The sequence below is a fragment of the Tinamus guttatus genome, unplaced genomic scaffold (genome assembly GCF_059628265.1).
Source record: "Tinamus guttatus ecotype Peru unplaced genomic scaffold, ASM5962826v1 Tinamus_guttatus_pri_ptg000308l, whole genome shotgun sequence".
NCBI lineage: Eukaryota > Metazoa > Chordata > Aves > Tinamiformes > Tinamidae > Tinamus > Tinamus guttatus.
In genome coordinates, this window is record NW_028288842.1 from 2,803,571 (window position 1) to 2,828,036 (window position 24,466).

The 24,466-nt window shown below is 39.7% G+C and overlaps 1 protein-coding gene across 1 annotated transcript; it reads left to right on the forward strand.

Moving 5' to 3' along the window:
* The first annotated feature begins 10,388 nt into the window (after positions 1-10,388).
* On the forward strand, positions 10,389-24,121 carry LOC148594013 (solute carrier organic anion transporter family member 1A2-like). Its single transcript, XM_088528459.1, has 14 exons — positions 10,389-10,487; positions 11,642-11,783; positions 12,188-12,320; positions 12,929-13,029; positions 15,765-15,911; positions 16,229-16,327; positions 16,797-17,030; positions 18,183-18,347; positions 19,679-19,874; positions 20,264-20,429; positions 21,346-21,530; positions 22,108-22,172; positions 23,352-23,469; positions 23,941-24,121. The coding sequence occupies exons 1-14, from the start codon at positions 10,428-10,430 to the stop codon at positions 24,119-24,121; spliced, it is 1,992 nt and encodes a 663-aa protein (XP_088384585.1). The 5' UTR covers positions 10,389-10,427.
* The last annotated feature ends 345 nt before the right edge of the window (positions 24,122-24,466 follow it).

Below are 24,466 nucleotides of genomic sequence, written 5' to 3' on the forward strand. Positions count from 1 at the left end.
GTCTCTAAGACCAGTAATTAATGCAGTAATTAAAGCCATCTTCCTGGAGAGGTACTTCAGCTTTTAAAAAGAATATATGTTCCTCTTCCTCCTTTGCCTTATTATTTTTTATTTTTAAGAAGAAAGACAGCAGTCATGTCTATTCAGATTCTGAAATGCAGATTATTGACGATGTGTTCTAGTTTTTAGCAGTTTTAAAAAGCAGAGTTCTCTACAGTGGAGCTAGAAAATTGTATGATCATAGGCACAAGTTAAAAATCACTAAAACTGTCACCTAGGTTGTTTTTTTTTTTTTTTTGATCCTGAGTATTCAAAGCAAATTGTGCCGGCTATAAAGAGGGATCAGTGTGACTGGAATGTTTACTTTCTTGTAATTCCTTTGCTGGGTCTGACCAAGCCAGAATTATTATTGAACTAAAAAATCCTTCATAAACCTCTATGTGATGTTTCTATGTTTTCTGTTTTATCAAAGTTTATTTATTGTCTGCTTATTTACTAATTATTATTTTAAAATTCACACAAGGACTTTTATGTCACTCACAAGGATTTTTGTTTTCCACAGATACCAAAAACATTTGGAGGCATCTCAGCAGTTCACATAAGTACTTTTGAATAAGTATGATTGCTAAGGATGTTTGAAAACACAGGTCTCTGTGGCCAAATCATGAGATTTTTAACATATTGGAAGAATATTAATAGTTTTTCCATGGGAAATTTTCTTGCAAGAACAGAGAAGAGAAACTCTCTGAGATTTACTGTTGTGAACTTTTACAAAACAACAAGGAAACACGCATGTCCTCAAATGAGGTGCAGTGCTGAGGAGCCCAGGGTCTACAGGCACCAGTGGTCTGTAAGGTGCTCCTTAGAAGAAAGCTAAAGAAAGCTTGAACCTTGCCCCAGGAGGCTGCTCTCAGGGCTAGGAGCTCATTAACTCCAGTCCCACCCACACCACACTTTGTAGACCGGTTTGTTAGTAGCTATTCCTGTGAAAGCTGCAAATATCAGGGTCATCAAAGGGTACATCAAGGTTGCAGATGAAACCTGCTTCAGCATCAGTAATTCATGGTGTGTCTCCTGATTCCCAAATCTGAAGTTGAGTTGATCCGACCACAGCCCTATAACCTTTTCCTCTCACAGTAACCAAAACTATTTATACTTGGTCAGACCACTTTCCAGTTTTGTAATATCCAAGCATAGGTGAGCAGGGGAGCGCTGCCCTTGCTTTCAAATCATTCTGCGACAGGAACAGCAGCACAACCATTGTGCTTGCGCTGCTTCCCATCAGCTAACCCTGGCCTTAATCATCTATTCAAGATGGTGGGAAACAAAGTCGTGCACTCTTACACGCTTCAAGTTTCTTTCTTGCTTTTGAGCTCTCACTAGCTGTCTTCATTGGGGGCAGAGATGTCAGCTCTTTTTTCTCAAGGATCCAGCGTAGCTGTAGGTCTTCAGAGCTCTTTTGGGCAGAAAAATAGATGGGCATAATTTTTCTCAGAAAAAGATGGAGTTCATCCCATGTCTTTCATACCTGAATGAGTACTCTAAAAGGTATAACTGAAACGGTCTGGCAAGAACACCAATCCAGGGGTAATTTTGCTGTAATAGTTAATTTTCAACATTTTAGAATAGAGCTCAAAGTTTAATTGTATGTTATCAGCCACTTCTGATAACTTTCTGAAAACTGTAAGTATCTAATTGTTTTTCTCTTAGAATCTTTTTGTCTCAGACTAGCATTAATTTAATTGCATTTGAGTAACAGTTTGAACTTAAAACAAGATTTAAAAATGTTCTGGGTAATCAGGAAAATTAATTAAAAATTCTGACTGATACTGCAATTGACTTCTGGGAAGAACTGGTTATTATGTGTGTTTTTTTAGTAATGTGTGTCAAGAAAAGATGAATTTATCTAATTATCCACATGAATAAGCAGAGCCAACTGGAAGACGCGTTTTGCATTGAAACTAGAGTGCCCTCTTGGGACTGACGGAAGACAACCTGCAGAAAAGAGCTTAGATCTTTAAATGCAGATATCCTGGTATTTTTGTCTTCTTTTTGTTGATTGCTTAGGATGAAACGTCGTTTAAAACAATTGAATGCCTTAGTGCTTTAGGCCAACCCCATTCAGCCTGGGCCATGACAGCTGCTTTTCAAGCAAGTGCTTTGTAATTGTAGCCCGTCCACATTGTCTATTTTCATTCTTTCTGGTCTGTGCAAAGTGAGTGTCTTCTAGAGATGAACCTTACATTTACTTGTCTGAAGTTCAAAAGAAAGGAAATTAGGTCCAGTAGTGGAGAAGGCTGGAAAAGACCATTGTAGCATTACGGCTAACTAGTGTTTCCTCCTGCCCTAAATACATTCCCAACCCAGTGCAGAAGTGGTAGGATTAACGCAGATCCTATAAAGGGTGGTTTTATTGACCTCTGCTCTGAGATTGCAGGAGATTTTGCTGGTTAATGGGTAGGAGTCAGCTGTGCTCAGACTACTCTTGGTAGGTGAATCATGACCTGAGCACAAACTGGGGCAGGGACACAATATCGTCTGGCCCGGGCACACTCCTGTTATAAAGCTCAGCTGCAATGTGAATATCCTGATAGCATAAGTTGTCTCCTCCCAGCTTGCTGTTGCCTGTGGAGATGCTGGCTGATGTTCCCCACAAGTGTTTTGCTTGTGACAAGGGGCTGCAAGGGCTGGGATTCCCCTCAGGTTCATGACAGGTTGTTACAAGGCTCCCAAAAGGAAGAAAAAAAAATGCACAGCTTATACTTATCTGATACTTCATTTCCTTTCCTAGCACTCTGTTTTGGGGTAGCTGCCTTAGTGGTTTAACAGCTAATCCTACTGTTGGCAAATGCAGCGTGTTTGTCTCGTTGCTGCTTTTGGAGATCCTCTCTGGAATGGTAAACAAGCTTAAGGAGTTTGAATGGATGATTATCCTCTGAGCAGTTCTTTCCTGGGGGTGAGGTGAAAGAACCTTAATGGAAACAAATTTGTGGAAATTATGGAAATAGATATTTATTTATTTATCTATTTATCACCAGCCATATCATTTTGATGCAGTGATGCAACTGACTTTTTTTTTTAACAAAGAAACCCCCTCTTTTGTCACTGTTGTTACAGCTCTAGTTTTCAGTGGACCTCCTAGTCATGGGTCTGTAGGCCTTCTTTCAAAGACTTTTGTGTTTCAAGCACTCCTCGTTCTTTTTCTTGTGCTTGTGATTGCTCATTCCCACTCCTGAGCCAGCTACTCCATCATGCCAGAGCAGCTGCCTGGCTGGACACAACCTGAACAGGATGAGGGGTTAATCCAACAGAAAATAACTATTTTTTTCTGGGTGTTTGCAGAGGTGAGGCAGAGGTCAAGCAACCTGGCCAAAGATGACCTAAGCCAGTGCAGGCTTAGGTTGTCCTTTCCTCACTGCGCAACTTCCTCCTGCGTACACTGTAAATAAGCAGAAAAGAGCACAAAGGATATTTCAAAGCAAGTTTGAAAGTTTTCACATCAGTTTTAACCATATAAGGCTGGCAGTCAATAGCTCATCTGTTCTCCACATCCCTAGGTATCTCCACTTCTGAGCTGGTGTAGCAGGAAATATTAGCAGCAGCTGAGAAAACAAGAGGAAAAGCCATCTGTAATCAGTCCTTCAAATACAAGATCAAATTTCTGTAGGCTCTAATGCAGACTCCATTCTGTGTATGACACTGAAATTTATGTTCCTACTTGCAGTAGGAACATCCATAAAGGGATGGAACAGGGACCACTATGATGACGAGGCCAACCTGGTGTGGGATCCCCCTGCTACCTGTGGAGGAGCATAGCCTTTCCTCTGCACACAGCTGGGCATTGCTGCCGCCTCCTTCATCCCCTTCTCCAAGAAGCCACCGAACTTGTAATAGTTGTCTTAGATGTTTACACCAGAGACGTCCCTATCGTGTAGGTCCTCTACAGTGTAGATCCCTGATGTCTAAGCATGAACAGTGACCTGAGAGCCTTATGAGACCAGCTGGTTTCCCATGCATTCAGTTACAGGGCATGCAGTAAAACACTGTGGACAGCTAAAAACCACAATACAGATACTTGGAAATATCCTAAGTAAGTGCTTTCACTGTCAGAGATCAAAACATGAGTGACTAAATAAAAAGTGGTGAAGGAGAATAGGAAGCTAGAAAATTACACTGATGTTGGTCTGTTTGAAGTTTTAAGTTTGCTTTTGGAGTTTAAGTTTGCTTTTTATCTTATCTGGAGCACAGTTCTGAGAAGAAAATTCAGTGTTGTGCTTGTTTGAAATTATCCCTCTGTTGGTGTCCATTTGCTGGGTCCTGTGCAGCTGTGTCCAGCCCTGGAAGGTGTGGAGATGCCATCAGCCCAGTCAGGACTAGAGAGGGGTAAAAGGTGAAGCTTCCATGCGTTTCCTAGTAAGCCTGCACTAGGGAGGCAGATCTCAGGAGATGCAACTAAGAAAAATGGGTTTGAAGCATTGCTTGACCTATCTGAGCTGGCCAAGGTCCCATCGGAACTAATGGTGACATGGCAGGGAAAATAACCTGTGCCACAAAATCCTTACGAGGGTTGCCATGCTGCGTAAGATGGGACGTACAACCCAGTATTGCTGTAGTGATCAGTGCTGTGGAGACACGGCTCATATTTCTAGCTTTTCCCAAGTAAGGTACATTTGCATCCTATTGCAGTGATGGAAGAAAACCTGATTCTTTTCTTCATATTTCCAAAATGACCTGGGGTCTTCCAAGCGGGACAAAAGTGACTTCTGTGTGTTGGATGTTCACTCATCCTTTCACATAGTATTTAGATGAGAAACAATAATTGATTTTGCTTTTTTATGTTAGTATTTTCATTTTGCTCATTTTACATCGACTCTGCGTTTCTTAATGAAACCTCTACTGATTTTGGTAAGATTGCCATTTGCTCAAATGAATTTCTTGTGAACTTGCACAAGCAGTTGTAAATGTGGTGCTGACCTTTATGCTTGTAGCTACAGCCTTTTTTTGTTCCTTGGACAAGTTAGCTAGGTCTAGAGTGGCATTAAAAGGAGAGATAACCAGAATAGGTTCCACCTTACCTGATTTTATCTGTCTAAAAACCTATCTATCTAGGCTAAGCTAGTTATCTAGGCTTTCACAAATCAAAGGAAAGAGCGAAATGCCTCCAGAGACCATTTCCACCTGCTTACTTCAGACAGCTGTCTTAAGATGGGATAAATCTCTGGAAATGTCTGCCTCTCTCAAATATCTATTGAGAGAGTCTAGATGAGTGTCTTAAACAAAACTGCTTGCTAAGAATACATTATACTTTATTCTGTACAAATACTAGACTCCCTCAGGGTGTTTTCTATATATTTATACATTTCACAGAATCACAGAATCACAGAATCACGAATCACAGAATGGTTGAGGTTGGAAGGGACCTCTAGAGATCATCTTGTCTCTGCTCAAGTAGGGTCACCTAGAGCACGTGGCACAGGGAGGCATCCAGGCGGGTTTGGAAGATCTCCAGAGAAGGAGACTCCACAGCCTCTCTGGGCAGCCTGTGCCAGGGATCTGTCACCCTCACAGGAAAAAAGTTCTTCCTCATACGGAGATTAAACTTTCTAAGTTTCAGCTTGCACCCATTACCCTTACCCTGTCACTGGCCACCATGGAGAAGAGTATGGCCCCATCCTCCCTATATTCACTCCTAAAGTACTTGTACGTGTTGATCAGATCCCCTCTCAAACTTATCTTCTAAATTCTAAAATCTCTTCTAAATTTTAAAGTTTGAATTAGGTGCAATTCAAACGCAAAAAAACATAGCAGGATAGGAAAAATAAATATATGGAATATTAGTTTCTCAAGAGGTGGGCAAGCACTGCAGGAAGTAGTGAGCTTGCTGTATGCATGGCCTTTTGGGAGGAATCCTGTCAAGCTGATGCAAAATATTTTGTCAATATGCAAAGACATCATAGACTCTCTAAAAATGCATTGTGCTTGCATTAATCACAAGTGGTATTTGCTTGAAGAGGGAAATGATTAACTCTCTTAGCTTCATATCTCTGCTTCTACTTTTTTTGTTTTTTTGGACAGCCAATCAGGTTTGAAAGATTAATCTGCACTATGAAGTGCATCAAAGTGCACTGACCACTAAGGGCAGCACAGCACAGCCAGGCATTGAAAAATTAATAGAGATCAAGAGAGTTTACTCAGTGGGGTGTCCAAGCATGGGCATTATGGGTATGTCCTTTCAGGTACTTATTCAAATACCCAGACCACACAAGCTGGTTACAAGTATCTTAAAATTTAAAACTGAGAATATACAATTCCCCAAAAGCATTCCTTCACACATCTTTTAGCTCCCCCAAAGTCTGGAAAATATAAAAGCCCTGCACCCCTGCAAATAAATATATTTTCAATGTAGTATTTTTTTCCTGAGAAAATAAGTTTTTAAAAGGAATGATTTCTTTGGTTATTCTTGTAAAAAGGACAGAAGGCTTTTTCCTTCTTCCAGGACTGTGAAGCTGGAGTATAGATACTACTAGCAATAGTCTCTAAGACCAGTATTTAATGCAGTAATTAAAGCCATCTTCCTGGAGAGGTACTTCAGCTTTTAAAAAGAATATATGTTCCTCTTCCTCCTTTGCCTTATTATTTTTTATTTTTAAGAAGAAAGACAGCAGTCCTTTCTATTCGATTTCTGAAATGCAGATTATTGACGGTGTTTTCTAGGAAAAGCTTTAAAAGCAGATTTCTCTACAATGGAGCTAGAAGATTGTGTATGTATAGCACAAGCTATAGATCACTAAAACTGTCACCTAGGTTGTTTTTTTTTTTTGATCCTGAGTATTCAAAGCAAATTGTGCCTGCTGTAAAGAGGGATCAGTGTGACTGGAATGTTTACTTTCTTGTAATTCTTTTGCGGGGTCTGACCAAGCCAGAATTATTATTGAACTAAAAAATCCTTCATAAACCTCTATGTGATGTTTCTATGTTTTCTGTTTTATCAAAGTTTATTTATTGTCTGCTTATTTACTAATTATTATTTTAAAATTCACACAAGGACTTTTATGTCACTCACAAAGACTTTTATTTTCCATAGATAACAAAAATACTTGGAGGCATCTCAGCAGTTCACATAAGTACATTTGCATAATTATGATTGCTAAGGATCTTTGAAAATACAGGTCTCTGTGGCCAAATCATGAGATTTTTAACATATTGGAAGAATATTAATAGTTTTTCCATGGGAAATTTTCTTGCAAGAACAGAGAAGAGAAACTCTCTGAGATTTACTGTTGTGAACTTTTACAAAACAACAAGGAAACACGCATGTCCTCAAATGCGGTGCAGTGCTGAGGAGCCCAGGGTCTACAGGCACCAGTGGTTTGTAAGGTGCTCCTTAGAAGAAAGCTAAAGAAAGCTTGAACCTTGCCCCAGGAGGCTGCTCTCAGGGCTAGGAGAAGGACAGCCTTTCCTCTGCACACAGCTGGGCATTGCTGCCGCCTCGCTCACCTCCTTCTCTGAAGCCACTGAACTTGTATTAGTTGTCTTTGCTCAGAGACGTCTCTATGGTGTAGGTCCTCTATAGTGTAGATGCCTGATGTCTGGGCATCAATGAGGATGTGTACAGTGACCTGAGAGCCTTGTGATATCAGCTGGTTTCCCATGCATTCAGTTACAGGGCGTGCAGTAAAACACTGTGGACAGCTAGAAAACACGCTACAGGTACTTGGAAATATCCTAAGTGCTTTCTCTTTTAGAGATCAAAACATGAGTGACTAAATAAAAAGTGGTGAAGGAGAAAAGGAAGCTAGAAAACTACACTGATGTTACGAAAGAATAGGAGAAGTGAGAACTTGGGATCATTTTCTAGTACAGTGGTTTTTCATTAGAATTGTCAGTGATTTTCGCAACCGTAAGATCTTTTCCATCTTTATGAGCAATCTGAATTTAAGCTACCTGTACTGATTAATATGTTGATTAATATTAACAGAGGTTTTACTTTTTTTTTTGCTGTTTCTGTGCAATTGCTCAAGAGCCTGGGAGGTGGGATGTGTTACCACACACATGCTCTGCTCCTCGTGGCAGCTGCAGGGAGTCAGGGGAGGTGGAAATGCTTGGAATAACCCTTGAACACAAACAGACTTAATAAATAAACAAATCTCAATGTTTGAGTACTTTTATATTACATATAACTGCTTGCTGTGCTGACCCTAGGAGTGTTCGGGGCTGGCCAGGGCCGGGTGGTTTGGGGCTTGGGAGTGTACAGGCAACGTAACACATCACTGCTGTGCAGATGGGCAGGTTTCACCCTTCCTCCTTTCCTACTCTTTAGCACCAGTTTCCCCTCCTCTTTGGTTTGTGACCCTGCTGTCCTGCTCATTCCCTGAGGTGGGTTTGACACTTACTGGACTGTTCCAAAGCCAATTCAGGTCACTAAATGTAAGGCCCCTTTTTTTTTTTCCCCCCCTGTGTTAGATTTCTACCTGGTTAATGATTTAAATTGGTTTGCAGATGAGTCGAGACAACCCAAGACTGGGAGCAAGGTAAGCAACAAGGATGCACAGCAGACAAGTGGTAGAAGGAAGAGGGAAGAGGCTGCCGCAGAATTTTGTGGCACGGAAATTGTAGTGTGAATTGGTAGAGTAAGAGGCATGATCGTATTACCAACTTCTAGGAGTAAGAGAGAAGACATACAGGAAATTTCCAGTTTGTTCTGCTGCTCATCTTTTGGCCTTATGGATGGACTAAAAGCTGGATAAAGCAGGGGGATAAGCCTGGTAAGTCAGTATAAATATAAAGCATAAATGATTCCCTAGGGTACGAACTTCAGTGCCAATTTTCAGAGAAAGTATAAAGCTGTAAAAGCACAATTTGGTACTGATTACTTAATACAGTCATCCTTAAGCAAAATAGAAAAGCAAACTTTATTTATCATAGTAGATGCTAGGATGCAGATCACTTACACTTAATTACAAATTAGATATTTCCAGGAATGTTATAATAATGCATACACTTTTAGAGACTGAAAATAGAAAGGTTGCAATAGAAGGAGTTAATGCCCACAAATGGAGCAGGAATAAAGTTAATGAAGAAATACATTTGAGAGGATTAACATTGTTGTGGAAATTAGCATTTGTAGAGATCGACTGGGGTGTTTGTGGAAGAATGTGAAAGGGCAGCTGGGTCCTGCTGAGGACTGAAGGATGACTTGTCTGCCAGCCCTGGTTCTGTGAAGTGGAATACGCTGACGTGCTGCAAGGTGCTATAGTGCCCAGGTGCTGCCTGGACACTATATCGGAGACGAAAAAGAGGAAATTACCCCATACCCATCCCAGCCATAAGGTAGGGGCTCTGGTTTGTCCTGGTTTTCTGCAGTTTCCCATACTATCAGGCAGGGTGGAACTGTATTATGTAACTTGATTAAATGAAGTCAGCAATCCTTAGAGCGAAATCCCCCTTAACCTGGTGTTCCCCCGATTCGCTCTGCCTGGGTATTCTGGTTAAACCTCAAATGTGCAGGGGCTTTTACAGGTCACTATATACCAGGTCTATGGAAAGTATTGCCCTTTATTTTAATATCTTTTTGGGAAATGTGTAAAATGTGTAAGAAAGCAGGTGACTTAGCAGTACTAGAAGATTGCTATAAGTAGGCATGTGTTGGAGCAGAAGACCAATAAAGAGGGATGTTTTGCAAACTTCAGAGGGGAAGTAGAATTGAACCTGGTTTGCTTCCTTTCTACCTTCAGCTGGTCTTGTGTTTTTTATTTATTTTTTTCCTGTAATACTAAGAAACTAGGATCTGATCCAGTTTCTACTAAAAGTAATGAGGAAACTTAAAGTAATTCTACTGGAAAAGGGCAAGCAGGGCATGCAGAAAAGGGGCAGGTATGTCAGCTAGACTTAATAGTCTTCACAGTCCTGTGTCACACAATGGTTAGTACCCGATGCCAGTGAAGAAGACTGAAAAAGCAGTATTAAAAAACAGAAATAGAAATAGAAAAGCAGACACTTTCAAACTAGCTTGCTTATACAACATCTCTTTTCTTCATTTGTTCCTTACTGGTTGGTTTGTGATGGGGTTGGTTTATTCACGTTTTTATCTAGGCTGGTGCATCTGTCTCAGGCCTCTTTACTTCCCACTTCCTTCAGATCTCATCAGACTCATAGACTGAGTTCCTCACCACTGGCAGCTGGATACTTCCTGTAGACAACATACAAGACCTGATAAAAAGTAGTGTGTCCTTTTTTCTTGATTAGAAAACATTGTTTTGGCCTGTATATTTGTCAGAATTCAGTTTGCAGTTATCTGGAGAAGATGCTCAAATATGTGCCCTCCGAAGCAATCTGATTGCTTGCAAGCAGGGGACAAACATGTTTCTTCTTTTTCTTTCATTAGAACGATTCAGAAACAGACACTGGAATTGCTTGAACAAAGCAAAATGAAAGAAGCGAAGAAACCAGATGCAGGAGAGAAAATCTGCTGCATTTCCAAGCTTAAGGTACAGAAATGTTTTAGCAATTTTGTACAAATTCACAATTATAATTGTTTGCACTGTAGTCGAACACTTCAACTTGTAGTCCAAGTTAATTAGTAAGTAAATGAATAAACAATCTCTGAGGTGATTTCTGTGTCCTTAGTGCCTTAATCTTTGAGGTCAAGCTGGTAAGCAAACGTGTGGCTTCCTGTGTCCCTGAAATTTATGCCCTGTGAGTTATTAGTGGGAATGCTTGACTGCTCTTTGGAAGCTCCTCCTCGAGACCTGTGTGATCCCCCTAGTCTGATGTAGCTACTATTCCTTCTTCAACCTGTGAAAGGAGTTTTGCCAATTCTGTCAAGGCATGTGGCAGTAAAAACTGTCTCCTGACAAACACAAGCTATTCAAGTGGTCAAGAAACTGTAAAAATTATATAATAGTTTATTTTTCATAGTAATTCAAACCCCTAATATGTTACTCGTGCTTTTTAGGATTTGCAGCAGATGTGTTTAAAATTACTATTCCTCTTCTCTCATAAGTATCCTAACATGAAAAAGATTTGAGTACAAATGCAAATATTCATATTTATTTTACTGCTATCCAATAAAAGCTACTCATAAGATGGACCTGCAATTTACATTTGCCGTTCTAAGGACTCATTCTGGGCTCATGACCTCTGCAGCGAATGGAAAGCAACTACTCAAAGAAGTGATTCTATCAAAGCAATGATCTTATTTCTGGAAGGAATTTATTGCTCAGATGAGTGAAGGGTGCAAAGACTAAGTGCACTCCTTTTTTATTTTTCTTTTTCTTTTTCCCCGGCTGCAGATGTTATGCGGCCCTGTAGATGGCAATCTTGCAGCAGGCACATGGTGGGAGCGAGCGTGCTGTGCCTGTGTCTTGTCTGGGGAAAAGGGGCTTGAGGTTTCTGAGGATCATCTTGGTGACCGGGATGGGGTGAAGAACAAAATCTCAGTTCTTTTTTGTATTCACTGAAGCCAAAGTTACATGGACGAAGACTGCAGATGGGATTTGATCTTGTATTTGCATGCGTGTCATCATGTCAGGACTGTTCCCTTATTTTACCTGGAAGTACATCTTTGATCAATAAAACACCTGGAAATATTCCTAAACATCACATGTTGAATTCTTTATACATTCTCCTTTTATTTTTCCAGATATTTCTGCTGGCGCTATCATTTGCATATGTTGGCAAAACGATGTCTGGTGCTTACATGAACTCCATGTCCACACAAATAGAGAAGCAGTTTAATATTCCGGCTTCTATAGTGGGGATCATTAATGGAAGCTTTGAAATTGGTAATCACTCATTTTTATATTTTTTAATCCCTCAGAAAATAGTATGCTCGCTGAACATATGTTAATGACTCTCCTATCCATCTGTCTAGTCTCTATGTAAAGTAGCGGGGAATTTTTTCTGTATGTAGGTGCCGTCAAAATATCCTCTTTAACCATGATATCCCTTCTATTTTATGTTCTGTTCCCATGTTTATTCCTGCCTAGTGAAACTCTTCCAGAAAAACAGACAATAGAGATAGGAGAGCATCATTACATCTTTAGCTAGCTCTCTGTCTAGTTGAAGTACTCACAAGACTGGGGAAGTAAGAGATGTTGAGCTGACAAGGTATACTCAAAATTATGTTGGTCTTTAAAACATATAGGGATGTCTTAGTTTGTAAATACGAAATGTGTTCTTTTTGCAGGCAACTTGCTGCTGATAGCATTTGTGAGTTACTTTGGAGCAAAGCTTCACAGACCAAGAATAATTGCCTTGGGCTGCACAGTTTTGTCATTCGGCTGTCTTTTAATATCACTTCCACATTTCCTAATGGGACGGTGAGTATTTCGTTTAGCTCACAGTAGTTTCTGTGACTCCTACCTGCCTTAATCGAGAACTTCTCCCACTGAAGCCAGATTGCTTATTGAGAAAAGTATGGGGTGTGGAATAAGTTTAGAGCATCTCCTTTCATTTTGCTTCTGAGGGGGCTTCAAAAGTCAGTAGTCATTTCCTGAGGAGTCACCCCTCTTCTGGGTAGCTGGCATCCCCTGCCCTTTCCTCTCCCTCTTTTTGAGAAAAGAAGATACTTTGGGGTTTTAATCTTGCTTTGCCCAGTGTGGTATGTTTCTCTCACCTGAGTGGCACCCTCCGCTCAGGGTGTAATTACGTTAAAGTACATGAAGAACAAAAGAGAAGATAATATGTGTTCCTTTTTAGGGTGTTTCATCATCTTTCAAAGCATCTGTTACAAGGTTATGTTAGAGACAAGATGCCAGTTTGGATATAACATTGCCTTCATTTCTTCTCCTAGTTCTTTTGGTCCTACCTTACTTTGTTACTAAGGCTCAGCTGTAGCTATATAATCTCCTTCTAGACAGTTTCATCACTGAAGGACAAATTTCTAATGTATTCTTAATTTGTAAATCCTGTATTTTGATTTGAACAGATACCAGATTGAAAGCAGCATTTCACCATCTGAGAATTCTTCAGTCATGCCTTTGTGCTTTCTTAATCAGAGCTCTTCACCTACAGAGGAACCATTAGAAGGTATGCCTCTTCTGATATCTGCTATTCCTTTCTGCTCAGTTGTTTTATAATGTTTAAGAAAACAGGATTCTTTTTGATTAAAACTGTTTTTCAAGGCTGGACTTTGGACTGGTATTTTTTCCAGGCTTCCAAACCAGAGGCCAGGTCATTTCTTAGATTTTCTTGTTTTTTTTTTTTTTTTCTTTTCTTTTCTTTTTTTTTCTTTAAGCCTGTGACTCCGAATCTTTAAGACCTTTCCATGCAGGTTTTACAGTATCCAGTTTTTATGGTATCTTGAGTTAACATCTTAGTCATTCCACATTGTTTGAGGAAATCAAAAAACATGCTCTTTCAGAAATCTTCATCTTTATGACTTGAAATACCATAGCACTATGAGGAAATGGGAAACCATGGTTTGAAAGTTGGATAAATGACATCAAGATTCTTTTTTGTTGTATCACACATGAAAGAGAAGAATGAGAAATTAAGGCAGAACAGAGGTGTAGTCCCTGCTTTCTTTTACAGAAAAGAGGAAACATTAATGATTTTGAAGTCAAAAGAGTGAGAGACAATGATTAAATAACAACAGATAAAACTATCACTGTACCTCTTGGGTCTTGAGCTACCTCAAAGAGAAGATTTTAAACTGAACTCTATGGAGTCCCTTAAGAGAAAGTGGAAGCAGACTACAGAGAGTTTGCAGAGTGTCCCCCCTGCTATAGAGATGTTAATGCTCTTTGTTGTAGGTCAGGGTGGATTACCTCATGGACCCTATGGACTGTTGGAAACTTAGAGCAACAGTGTATGACAAAAATTACGTGAGGTGAATCAATGTGTATAAATACCTGGGGGGAGAATGTAAAGAGGATGAGGCCAGACTCTTCTCAGTGGTGGCCAGTGACAGGACAAGGGGTAATGGATATAAATTGAAGCACAGGAGGTTCCATCTCTATATGAGGAAGAACTTCTTTACTGTGAGGGTGACAGAGCAGTGGAACAGGCTGCCCAGAGAGGCTGTGGAGTCTCCTTCTCTGGAGATCTTCAAAACCCGCCTGGATGCCACCCTGTGCCACATGCTCTAGGTGACCCTGATGGAGAAGGGAGGTTGGACTAGATGATCTCTAGAGGTCCCTTCCAACCTCAGCCATTGTGTGACTCTGTGATTCTGTGTGCTAAAGCTGAATCACACTGCTTTAATAAGCACTTTTTTTTTGCACTTTTAATATGTGCTTTAATATTCAGTTTTGCATATACACTGTGACATCAAAACCAAATGTCATTATACTGTAATTTCCTGTGTCTACATTTAATAAAGAACATGGTTTCCAAACTTTCACTGACTGCATGGCAGTTTAGGAGATAATTTTCCCAAATTCAGAAGGAACAATTAGGAAGAACACAGGCTTAGTTGCACTTCTTATTAATCCTTCACATGAGGATTTCAAACACTGTATTTTTTTTCCCACTTGCCTGTAACAAAGATTTACAGATAGGTAGATTAATTTTATTTAAATTAAACAGCCATTTTATGACCATGTAGGCAACAGAACCCAGAAATCCTCTTTCCTATACCTCTACTTGGGTAAGAAAACAGTTTTTAACCCGATTAGCTTACAGTGACATTTTTGTCACACTTGTGATAACTTTCTTGTCATATGGAAAGTTATTTGAATTTGACTACATTTACATTTGGATTGTTTCACCTGTTTCACCTGGGTTTGCTGGCAGGAATCTAACACTGATATGGTTGACCTGAGCCTGGTCTCTTAATGGTAATGTTTTTGATTAAAAAGTGATCATAAACTTACTAATCTGTCATCCAGGAAGTTGAAACATTCTCTGAGACCTTTTAGAAAAATTTGAAATGAAATACAATCTTCTGAAAAACAAGGTTTTTTTGAAGCAAACTTTTCCCATTAAAATTGTTAGATTCTAACAAATTTTTCTGTTAAGAAAATCAAAACAAAATGTTTCATTTCAGCATCCAAAAACAAGTTCCATGAGAGACTGCAGTGCCTTGGCTATAGCAAATTGACAAATGCAGGAACATGTTGCCAGTTAGCAGGAAAATCTTGTAAAAGGAGCTGCTTTCTAGGTGAAAACTAGATGATTCAGCATTTCTGTTTGATTTGAAATGGAAATGCTTGCATAATATAGGTGTTGATAATATTGATAAAAAGGGCAGTTTTAACTAGCTCTCACTGTCAGCAAATATGAATTATGAGTGCTATTCCAAGGATTTACTTGCATCATATCAAGCATCAGGAGGTCCAGAAGGTTCTCAGGTAGGTCAGCGTCAGTCTTGAAGCAGAAGGAGGTGTTAGAAGGAGCTTGAAGCAGAAGGAGGTGTTAGAAGGAGCTTCAAGCAGAAGGAGATGTTAGAAGGAGTTTCATCTACAAGCCAGGAGGATCTCTGGTGCACAGATGTTCCAGGGCTCCCTTGTATCCACTGTCATCAAAATAAATAATAGTTCCCCTGGTGGCAATGCATAGAGAGAAGAAGCTAAGTTATAGAGTGATCAGCACTGCCAGCTGGTTGGGGATGGTGTGGTGTGGGCATGACAGCATTTTAATCTCTGTTCCAGTGAAAGCTGAAGCTTCCTCCACTTCTGAAGCCTTTTGAGCACCACGACCACTTATTTTCCTGTTTTACTAATGAAAGCTTAACCTGTTGGTTAATTCTTCCCCATCACCTCTAAAATGCAATTAATAGTTAACATGAATACATTAATTCTGGCTTCTTATCTTATTCACAGATTGTGAAAAAGAGCCTGGATCCATGCTGTGGATATTTGTGATGATTGGAAACATAATACGAGGAATGGGTGAAACTCCCATCATGCCTTTAGGCATTTCATATTTGGAGGATTTTGCCAAAGCAGAGAATTCACCTTTCTACTTGGGTAAATCTATATGTACTCCAGCTGATTGTGCTCACTCCATTCCTAAAATAAACATGCAAAGAAGGAAAATCAAAGGGGATTTCTTATGACTCCACTAGTCAAATAGAGAAAATTAAATGAAGGATTTGGCTGCCTTATCTAAATGATAATACTGTAGAGCTTGTAATTTAAATATTTGTTAGTAATTTGTTGACACGTGCCATGTTTTAGGCCTAGTTATCTATTTAGTAGAGTTGTTCTAAACATCTATAATACTTGCAAGAAAATAATTATGTGTAGGCTCTGATTTTGTATGTTTTCACATTTTCATATGTCAGGATGCCTACATACAGCAACTGTGATTGGACCATTCCTTGGTTTCTTGTTGGGATCACTCTGTGCAAAACTGTTTGTGGATATGGGATCAGTAAACGCAGGTAATGGATGAATATATAAAAATTTCATATGCATCAGTAGTCATGAGTGGTATCAGCCAGTTCTCAGCACTAGAAGATGTTTCTTAGCTACTATGAGTTTTATGAGTTTATCTGAGCTTGCTAGTGTTTCTTTTAGAATGGAAAATCTGTATGCATTATTCATTAAAAGGCCTTAGTTCCCACTTGAGGAAATAAAATTGTGTATAAGTTATCTGTTGAATTGTTGTATCATCATGTGACTTGACATAGAAAATTATATTACAATTAATTTAATATGAAGCATTCAAATTTGCCAGAAAAAAAATAGCAGCATAGGAAGACTGGAGACAATTGATTATCTTTCATCAGTCTCATTTTAAGACCTTTAAAATATTTTAATGTTACATATCTCAGAGTTGACTTTGAAAACAATAACAGCAAAAAAAAAAAAAAAAAGAGCTAATACAAGACATGTTTCTTTTCTTTTTAGAGGACATAACTATAACAGTTACAGATGCCCGCTGGGTTGGCGCATGGTGGCTGGGCATTTTGATTTGTGCCTCACTGAATCTCCTCGCAGGAATACCCTTTTGGTTTTTGCCCAAGACCCTTGTGAAGGAAGGAGAAACCAATGAACCTGAGGAGGTCCGTAAAAAAAGTGTAATACTATTGCAAGAAAATGAAGCAGAGCATGCCAAGCAGAGCATGTATGAAATTGCTAAAGGCAAGTTGTTTTGTGTCTTATTTCCATCTTATCTTTTGTGTCTTATTTCCATCTGATAAACATAAGTCCCTTCTCTGCTGTCATGTAGCCCCAAATGAACCTATGGAGAACATTCTCCTTCAATGAGGAAAGGTTAAATCTTGAAGTAGATATAGTTCAAATTAACATGGCTATCTCTTCTGCACAAAGTTGTGATTCTAAACTGTATGCCATATATAAATAAGACAGCCTACTCATCTTGTTTAAAAATTTGACCCATTTTTGAAACACTGATATAATGATCTTGTTTTCCTGAGATATTTAGGAGATACGTATCACTGCTCGCTGGTGCCCATTTTCAATGAATCCTGGTCATTGTTCTACAGAAGTTTATGAGTTTTTTTCTGCAGGATTTCTTGACAATAGCTCAGCACAGTGATTGATAGAGAACATGAGACAAAGAGGATTTTTTTTTTATGGTTCAGGTCCTGATTTAATAGGCCTTACTCAGAGGAAAGACATGTGTAAATCAGTTTCTCAGAGGTTTACCTTGCTGAAGACTGAGGGATCCAGACTTGGAGATGTGGTGGGAGTAATCACGGTCACTTCAGGCCTCTTCTCCCCGTCTTTCCCTTTCCCCATCACAAACAGTAGTGCAACCCAAAGTTAGGGATCAGGTCCCTGTGAAAGGTAGCGCCAGCTGTCTAGTCTCTGTGTGTGTGTCCTTTCCCCTTTGTAATTCCTCTGCCTCCCGCATCCCAGAAGGGGGTTCTGACAGATGCTCTGCAAGGATGGGATGAAAGGAAAAGGACTGGGAATAGCTGGGCAGTAGCTGCTGCTGCAAAGCTACAGTTACAGGGTTCAGTCATGGCCTAACTCATAAGCTTCAAGAAAAATTTATGATGAGATTTTTAGTGTGCTTTATAAGCAGCACCAGACACTACTCTGTGTGCGTGTGCGTGTGCGTGGTTGTCTCCACATACAGAAGAGAAACAGGGGAAGGCTGCACTGTGCAAAATGGTCTTTGAGCTGTGGCTTCTGTCCAAGCACAAGAATTAATCTGATCTAGTTAGAAACCATCTCTGTTCCTCTCTTTCCTCCTCAGCCATACTGAGCAATGGAAGACTCATTTCATAAAGCATCACACTAACTTTTTGCATTCTTTCATTCCAGATTTCATCCCGTACCTCAAGGCTCTATTTCGCAACCCAGTATATATGTTATTTATATGCATAACTGTGTTACAGTTCAGCGCATTCAATGGCATGGTATCCTTCATGCCAAAATACCTGGAACAGCAGTTTGGAAAATCTGCATCAGATGCCATCTTTTTAATTGGTACATTCACATTTTGCTTTTTTTTCTGATCTACCACCTGGATGAAAATTCTTTTTCTCTATACATGCACTATGCATGTATGCATGTACACATGTATATCTACGTGTATATACACGCTAGGGTCAACTGCTTGTACATGGGAGAGATTTCACACTACAGGGCAGTTCTAAATAACCATTTTGAATTTTCTACTAAATGTCTCCTGATTTCCTATGCAGTGTTTTGTGGTAGTTCATTTCCCATGTTTTAGAGCGTCCTAGAAGTATTCAGTTGATGCATTATATCATCCGATGCAATTTGCACCATTTGCACAACTAATGTTGTTAGCATAACTAAGAAGTTAGGCTAATGGCAAGTAGTTAGAGTCTTCTGAAAGAGCAGTTTTCAACCTTTTCCTTTCTCGCACCTAAGAGTTGTGACTTGTTAGATCAGGACAAATTATTATGGAAGAATCATCCTAAAGTACATCAAGCCATACTTCTGTTCCTTAACCGAATGCTCAGCTTTCTTAATAGCTGCCACAATTTCTTTAAATACTACTCGACAGAGTGTTCAAGACCTTATGAGTACCACTAATACCTTCTGTCATCAGTGTTTTGGACTTCTGCATAAAAAGCCATATAGCTATCATACATCTCTGCTATGCTGCCGTTGCACCACTGCAGCGTTCTTTTTCAGTCTGACCATCTTGAGTATTTAAAGTATTCAAAGGCAGTTGGACTGAAAAAGAGCACTTACAGAGTACTCTGAGAGGAAGTCAGGTCTCATTTAATGTCTCTTCCCCTTTCCTCATGCTCTCAGTGTTCACATGCTGTCAAGAATCTCTAGAGAACCAACATAACTCTTGAGCAAAGGCAACCAGGATCTATGATATTTGTGTAAAACTACTTTCTAGATATTTCTTAGTCCACCTTTTCTTTGTTAAAATGTCAAGCTGTGAAAAAGTGAAGTGTATGTACATGAATTCCATTCCAAAACTGTGTGCTCTTTCTTCCTGTCATGCTCTGTGTATGCAAAGATGTGCTCCATTAGATGATCCTACATCTTAGTTGCTCTCTCAGAAAATTGCAGTCTACAACAGTAGTCTGGTTGCAACACAAGACAAGACAGGGTTTCATCACAGTCCCCCTATCTAAGTGAATTATTTCAGTCCTAACCACTGGTTCTCCAAGTAGTTCACACCTTTGTTTTTTCAGGCATGCAAGGGAAATTCAGTTAAATTAATCGGCCATAAGCCCATTAATTTGGGCCAAATTATATGCACATGCTTCCTTTAGAGTTAGCTTGCTCAGTCTCTCATTAATTTTAACAGGTATTACTCTTTTAAACAGGTGTTTACAACTTACCAGTTATATGCATTGGGTATTTTTTTGGAGGCTTGTTCATGAAGAAGTTCAAAACAAATACCTCTCAGGCTGCAACCATAGCATTTTGGATTTCTTTATTGGAGTACCTTCTCTACTTTATTGCCTTTTGGACTATCTGTGATGCTTCACCAGTTGCTGGCTTAACAGTTTCGTATGAAGGGTATGTTATTTAAGGCACAATGCTGGAAGGACTCTTCTTGTCCAAGTCAGCTGTGACTTCATAGTTTTGCAAAACAAAACTAAGTACATTTCAGCTCAGGGGTCTTACTTTTCTAGTCTTTAAAACTGTGTGAGATACTAGGTCAACAGATCTTACTCGTTCTTGTTTAAATGATTCATGAGAAGAATGCTGTTGGGTTCGTATACCTACTTTGAGTACATACTCTAGTATAATGATGCATGGAAGGGTAGACAGGCCTGCCTGAATGCAGGAAACATGTACGATTATGTCTTGGATCTACATTTTAGCTGGAATAGAGACTTAAGCATGTCAAAGGCATTAGGGATTTCATTATTGAAATATTTAGTCAACTTCTAAATGTATTTCAGGATACCACATGTTTCATATACAGAAAATACTCTGCTTGCTGGCTGCAACAGTGGTTGTAATTGCACACTGAAAGTTTGGGACCCTGTCTGTGGGGATAACGGAATCACTTATGTGTCGCCTTGTCTTGCTGGGTGCCAAGCCTCAACAGGAACTGGAAAACATATGGTAAAGCACATTTTTTTTTTGTGCTGTAGCTATGAAATATGGTACTTAAGGAATAGGGGAAGAAATATCCATACCTGTGCATTTAACTGCACTTGTAGGAGAAAAAATTGGACTAATCTGTCAACAGAAATTCCAAGCTGAATATAAGTTAGTTTAAAATTAAAGAATATAATGAAGAAACCTCCTCTAATAATTGAAGTCCCAATACTAAAAATACTCTGAGAAGTTGTTCTCATGGTATTGTCAGCCTTTCTGAAACCTGAGCAAACTCTCAGCCGAAATGAAATTTTATAGCATGAATTTAAAAATCTCTTTCAACCAGTAGATTTAAATACATATTTGAGTATTGCAGAGTCTATATTATCTGAAGTAAGCATACATTTTTCATAATTAATTTATTTACAAGTTCTGATTAGATGAAACATAGTTCAAAATAAAAAATAAGAAAAACAAACCATACAGATTTTAGGAATCCTCTATGCTATGCAAATATTTTACGGACTACTTAGTAAGAACCAGCTGCTGATGCTCTTAATGAGTGTGGGTGACATTTATTAGCCCTTCTTCTCTGAACAGGCTCATTGATTTGGTAGAAGCAAGCATGTGAGTGAGGATATTATGACCTGGCCTTAAATCAGATACATCTGGTTTCTGCAGAGGTAGTTTTGATAATGGCCTGCTTGAGGCACTGCGTTCCCAGCTACATGAGAGCACCCTGGCTTCCTCCTGCTCTGACCCTACACATCACCTATAGCTGATCAGTGGACCTACTGATGCAGATGGGGAGAGAGGCCACAGTGCAGGGCTACACCTGTGACATAGGCTCAGGAGAACAGGCAAGGCACCAACTGTGTGAGTTTCACACTTGGTGTGTGCATTTTAACTGGTCTTTGTGATTAAAACACTCTTTTGACAGGTATTTGAAAACTGCACCTGCATAGCAGCCTCAGGGTTTTCATCTCAAAATGTCTCTGCAATTCTGGGCCAGTGTGACAAAGAAGAAAACTGTGACAAGATGCTTCATTATTTTTTAATATTGTCATTGATCTGCAGCTTCATTTTTTCTTTATCAGCTATGCCTGGATATATGGTCTTAATAAGGTACAGTGAAGTGTTGTTATCTTAAGAAATGTCTTGGGCTTCTTATTCTGAGGTCAAACACTTCCAAGATCTAACGAATGTTTCTTTGCATGGAGGGAGGAAGAATAGAAAGATCTTATGTCACTTCTGTGCTGATTGTCAGTGTTCAGTGTCATGCTAGATGTTGAAAGCTTTATAAACTGATGTTGCTTCTGTCTGTCATCTGTATCCTGAATTAATGAAAGACTGCCGAATCAATGCATCGAGATAATACTGAGATATGCATAATACCCATCTGCTTGTTGATCACATCAACACGATGCTGATTAAGCCACCGTTATCTTCCTGCCTTGGCCTTGGTGCAGGTGGATGATACTGGCAGAATAAGGACAGCCTTTCCTTTGGTGATCTAACAGGCCTGCTTAAGGAAATTCAGTCAAAGTTGTGTAATAAGAATCAGGAACTCTCAGGCACTGCTCTAGTTAGAATTATTTGAGCATAATGTGATAAAGAATTTGACTGAAACAAAACTAAACATATCGCTATTTATTTTTAATGTCGCCTTTGTTAATCTGTATATGATGTAATTGTCATCCAGGTCTCTAAAGCCTGAAGAAAAATCATTTGGAGTGGGTATCCATGGACTGGCTTCAAGAGTATTTGGTAAGAAAAGCTCTAATGCACTTGGAAGCATCTCCAGAGCTTACCTGGAGTTAGATACAGTCCAGGGCTGGGTTATGGACATGGTACGGCTGTCCATCTCTATGGAGTTCCTTGATGTAGGGAATCTTGTTTTGAATAAATCTAGGCAATGGGACAAATTAAAAGAGCTTTCAATTTGTGTGCATTTATATTGGAGGCTCATCGGAAAGCCATCTTGTATTCCTTCTCTCCTGTCAAGTATTCACTGAACACAACACGCTCTCACTGGTAAGAGTAAACGTTGAGTTTTGAGTAGGAATCACAATATATGTATTTTATACTTGGGAGTCCTTGTTGACAACAAGTTAACCATGAGTCAGCAATGTGCCCTTGTGGCCAAGAAGGCCAATGGGATCCTGGCCTGCATGAGGAGGAGCGTTGCCAGCAGGTGGAGGGAGGGGATCCTGCCCCTCTGCTCAGCTCTGGTGAGGCCGCACCTGGAGTATTGGGTGCAGTTCTGGGCTCCGCAGGACAAGAGGGACGTGGAGCTTTGAGAGGGTCCAGTGCAGAGCCATGAAGATGATTAAGGGACTGGAGGATCTGTTGTATGAGGAAAGACTAAGCGAGCTGGGCCTGCGTAGCCCTGATCAATACGCATAAATACCTCAAGGGTGAATGCAGGGAGGATAGGGTCAAACACTTCTCGGTGGTGGCCAGTGATAGGACAAGGGGTAATGGGTACTAATTGAAACACAGGAAGTTCCATCTCCGTGTGAGGAGAAACTACTTCACTGTGAGGGTGCCAGAGCCCTGGAAAAGGGTGCACAGAGAGGCTGTGGAGTCTCCTTCTCTGGAGATCTTCAAAACCCACCTGGATGCCACCCTGTGCTCCATGCTCTCAGTGTCCCTGCCTGAGCAGCGGAGTTGGGCTAGATGATCTCTAGAGGTCCCTTCCAACCTTAACCATTCTGAGGTTCTGTGATTCTCTTGTTAAATATGCAATAGGAAAGATTTTGTTGTTGTTGAGGGTGGATAAGAAAGAAGAGAGAACATGTGAAAGGTAGAGAGAGGTAGAGAAGGTTCATGCTGAAAGAGATCAGGACAGATGGAGTAGGTGAGAAAATACACAAATTCTCTAGTATATCTCTTCCTCAGAGAAAAATGGGAAATTCATAAAAGCATTTCTACTATCATTTTTAGCTGGAATTCCATCTCCCATTTATTTTGGAGCACTGATTGATACGACTTGCTTGAAGTGGGGTACTAAGAGTTGTGGAGGAGAAGGAGCATGCAGGATGTATGACATTGTCGCTTACAGGTGTGTTTTTTATTTTATATGCATTTCTCCTCCTTGTTGTATTACCAAAGGTATAGACATATAAATGTATGTTCTTTATTGTTATCTAGTGCACAAACTTTATCTAGCATGCAGATTGCTCCTGTATTAGAGATTTAACACGACCCTTTTCTTTGGTATTGGCTTGATTTGTCAAGTGCAGCCTTTGCCACAGCCACTACATAATTTAAACAGAGATGTCCTGTTCCCATATTTACACGCACTGAACATCTTCCATGAAAACAAACAACACGCTACAGGTTTGATAATAAAAATGAAAAGTAGGAAGTCCTTGTGGAAAAAGAGTCTCTGATTAATCCAAGGGAAAATCCAAGAGGCTCAGGGCAGAAGCTTTACAGCAGCTGGGCCATTATCACAAAAGGATGTACACCGAGTAGTTTTGCCATTGTTTCATGAATTCATGTATTTAATGAAGCTCATCTTTTATTCCAGATGGCTCTACCTGGGTGTGCCAGCATTATTACGTGGAGTGTCCTATATTCCATGTGTATTCATTCTTGTAATTTTAAAGAAGAATCTTAAATCGTCTGAAAGCAAAGTCTTAATAAATCCACCAGTGGAAATGCAGGCTAAAGAGGAAGAGAATGGCACTTCACGGCAGGACATATCATGAAAACAAACCTTGCAGTGTAAATCTTGGACATTTCTTTGTGACAAATTTGTTACTTTGACTAGCAAACTCTTGGACAGACATTAACAGAATTACATCTAGTTATGTCCTATTTCTATTCTGAGAAACATATCATTTCATGAACAGAGGTTCCAGAAAAAAAAAGTGTTTTGTGCAAAAGAGCAAGGAGTAAAAAGAAGTATGAAAACTTACAAAATGCCAGAGTTGAGTCATTTGAGCAAAGGACAATGAGGCAAAAACATGTATTTTGAATCCTGGTTTCCTGAAGTTTAGTTAGAGTTTGCGCCAGTCTCTAGGGATGCCAGATTTCATTCTGTTGTAACTCCC

Excerpts from the sequence above, each read along its gene's own strand:
- LOC148594013 (XM_088528459.1), top strand. The coding sequence starts at position 10,428 with ATGAAAGAAGCGAAGAAACCAGATGCAGGAGAGAAAATCTGCTGCATT. Across the intron at positions 22,173-23,351 it reads ACTGGCTTCAAGAGTATTTG|CTGGAATTCCATCTCCCATT; the intron begins GTAAGAAAAGCT and ends TATCATTTTTAG. Across the intron at positions 23,470-23,940 it reads TATGACATTGTCGCTTACAG|ATGGCTCTACCTGGGTGTGC; the intron begins GTGTGTTTTTTA and ends CTTTTATTCCAG.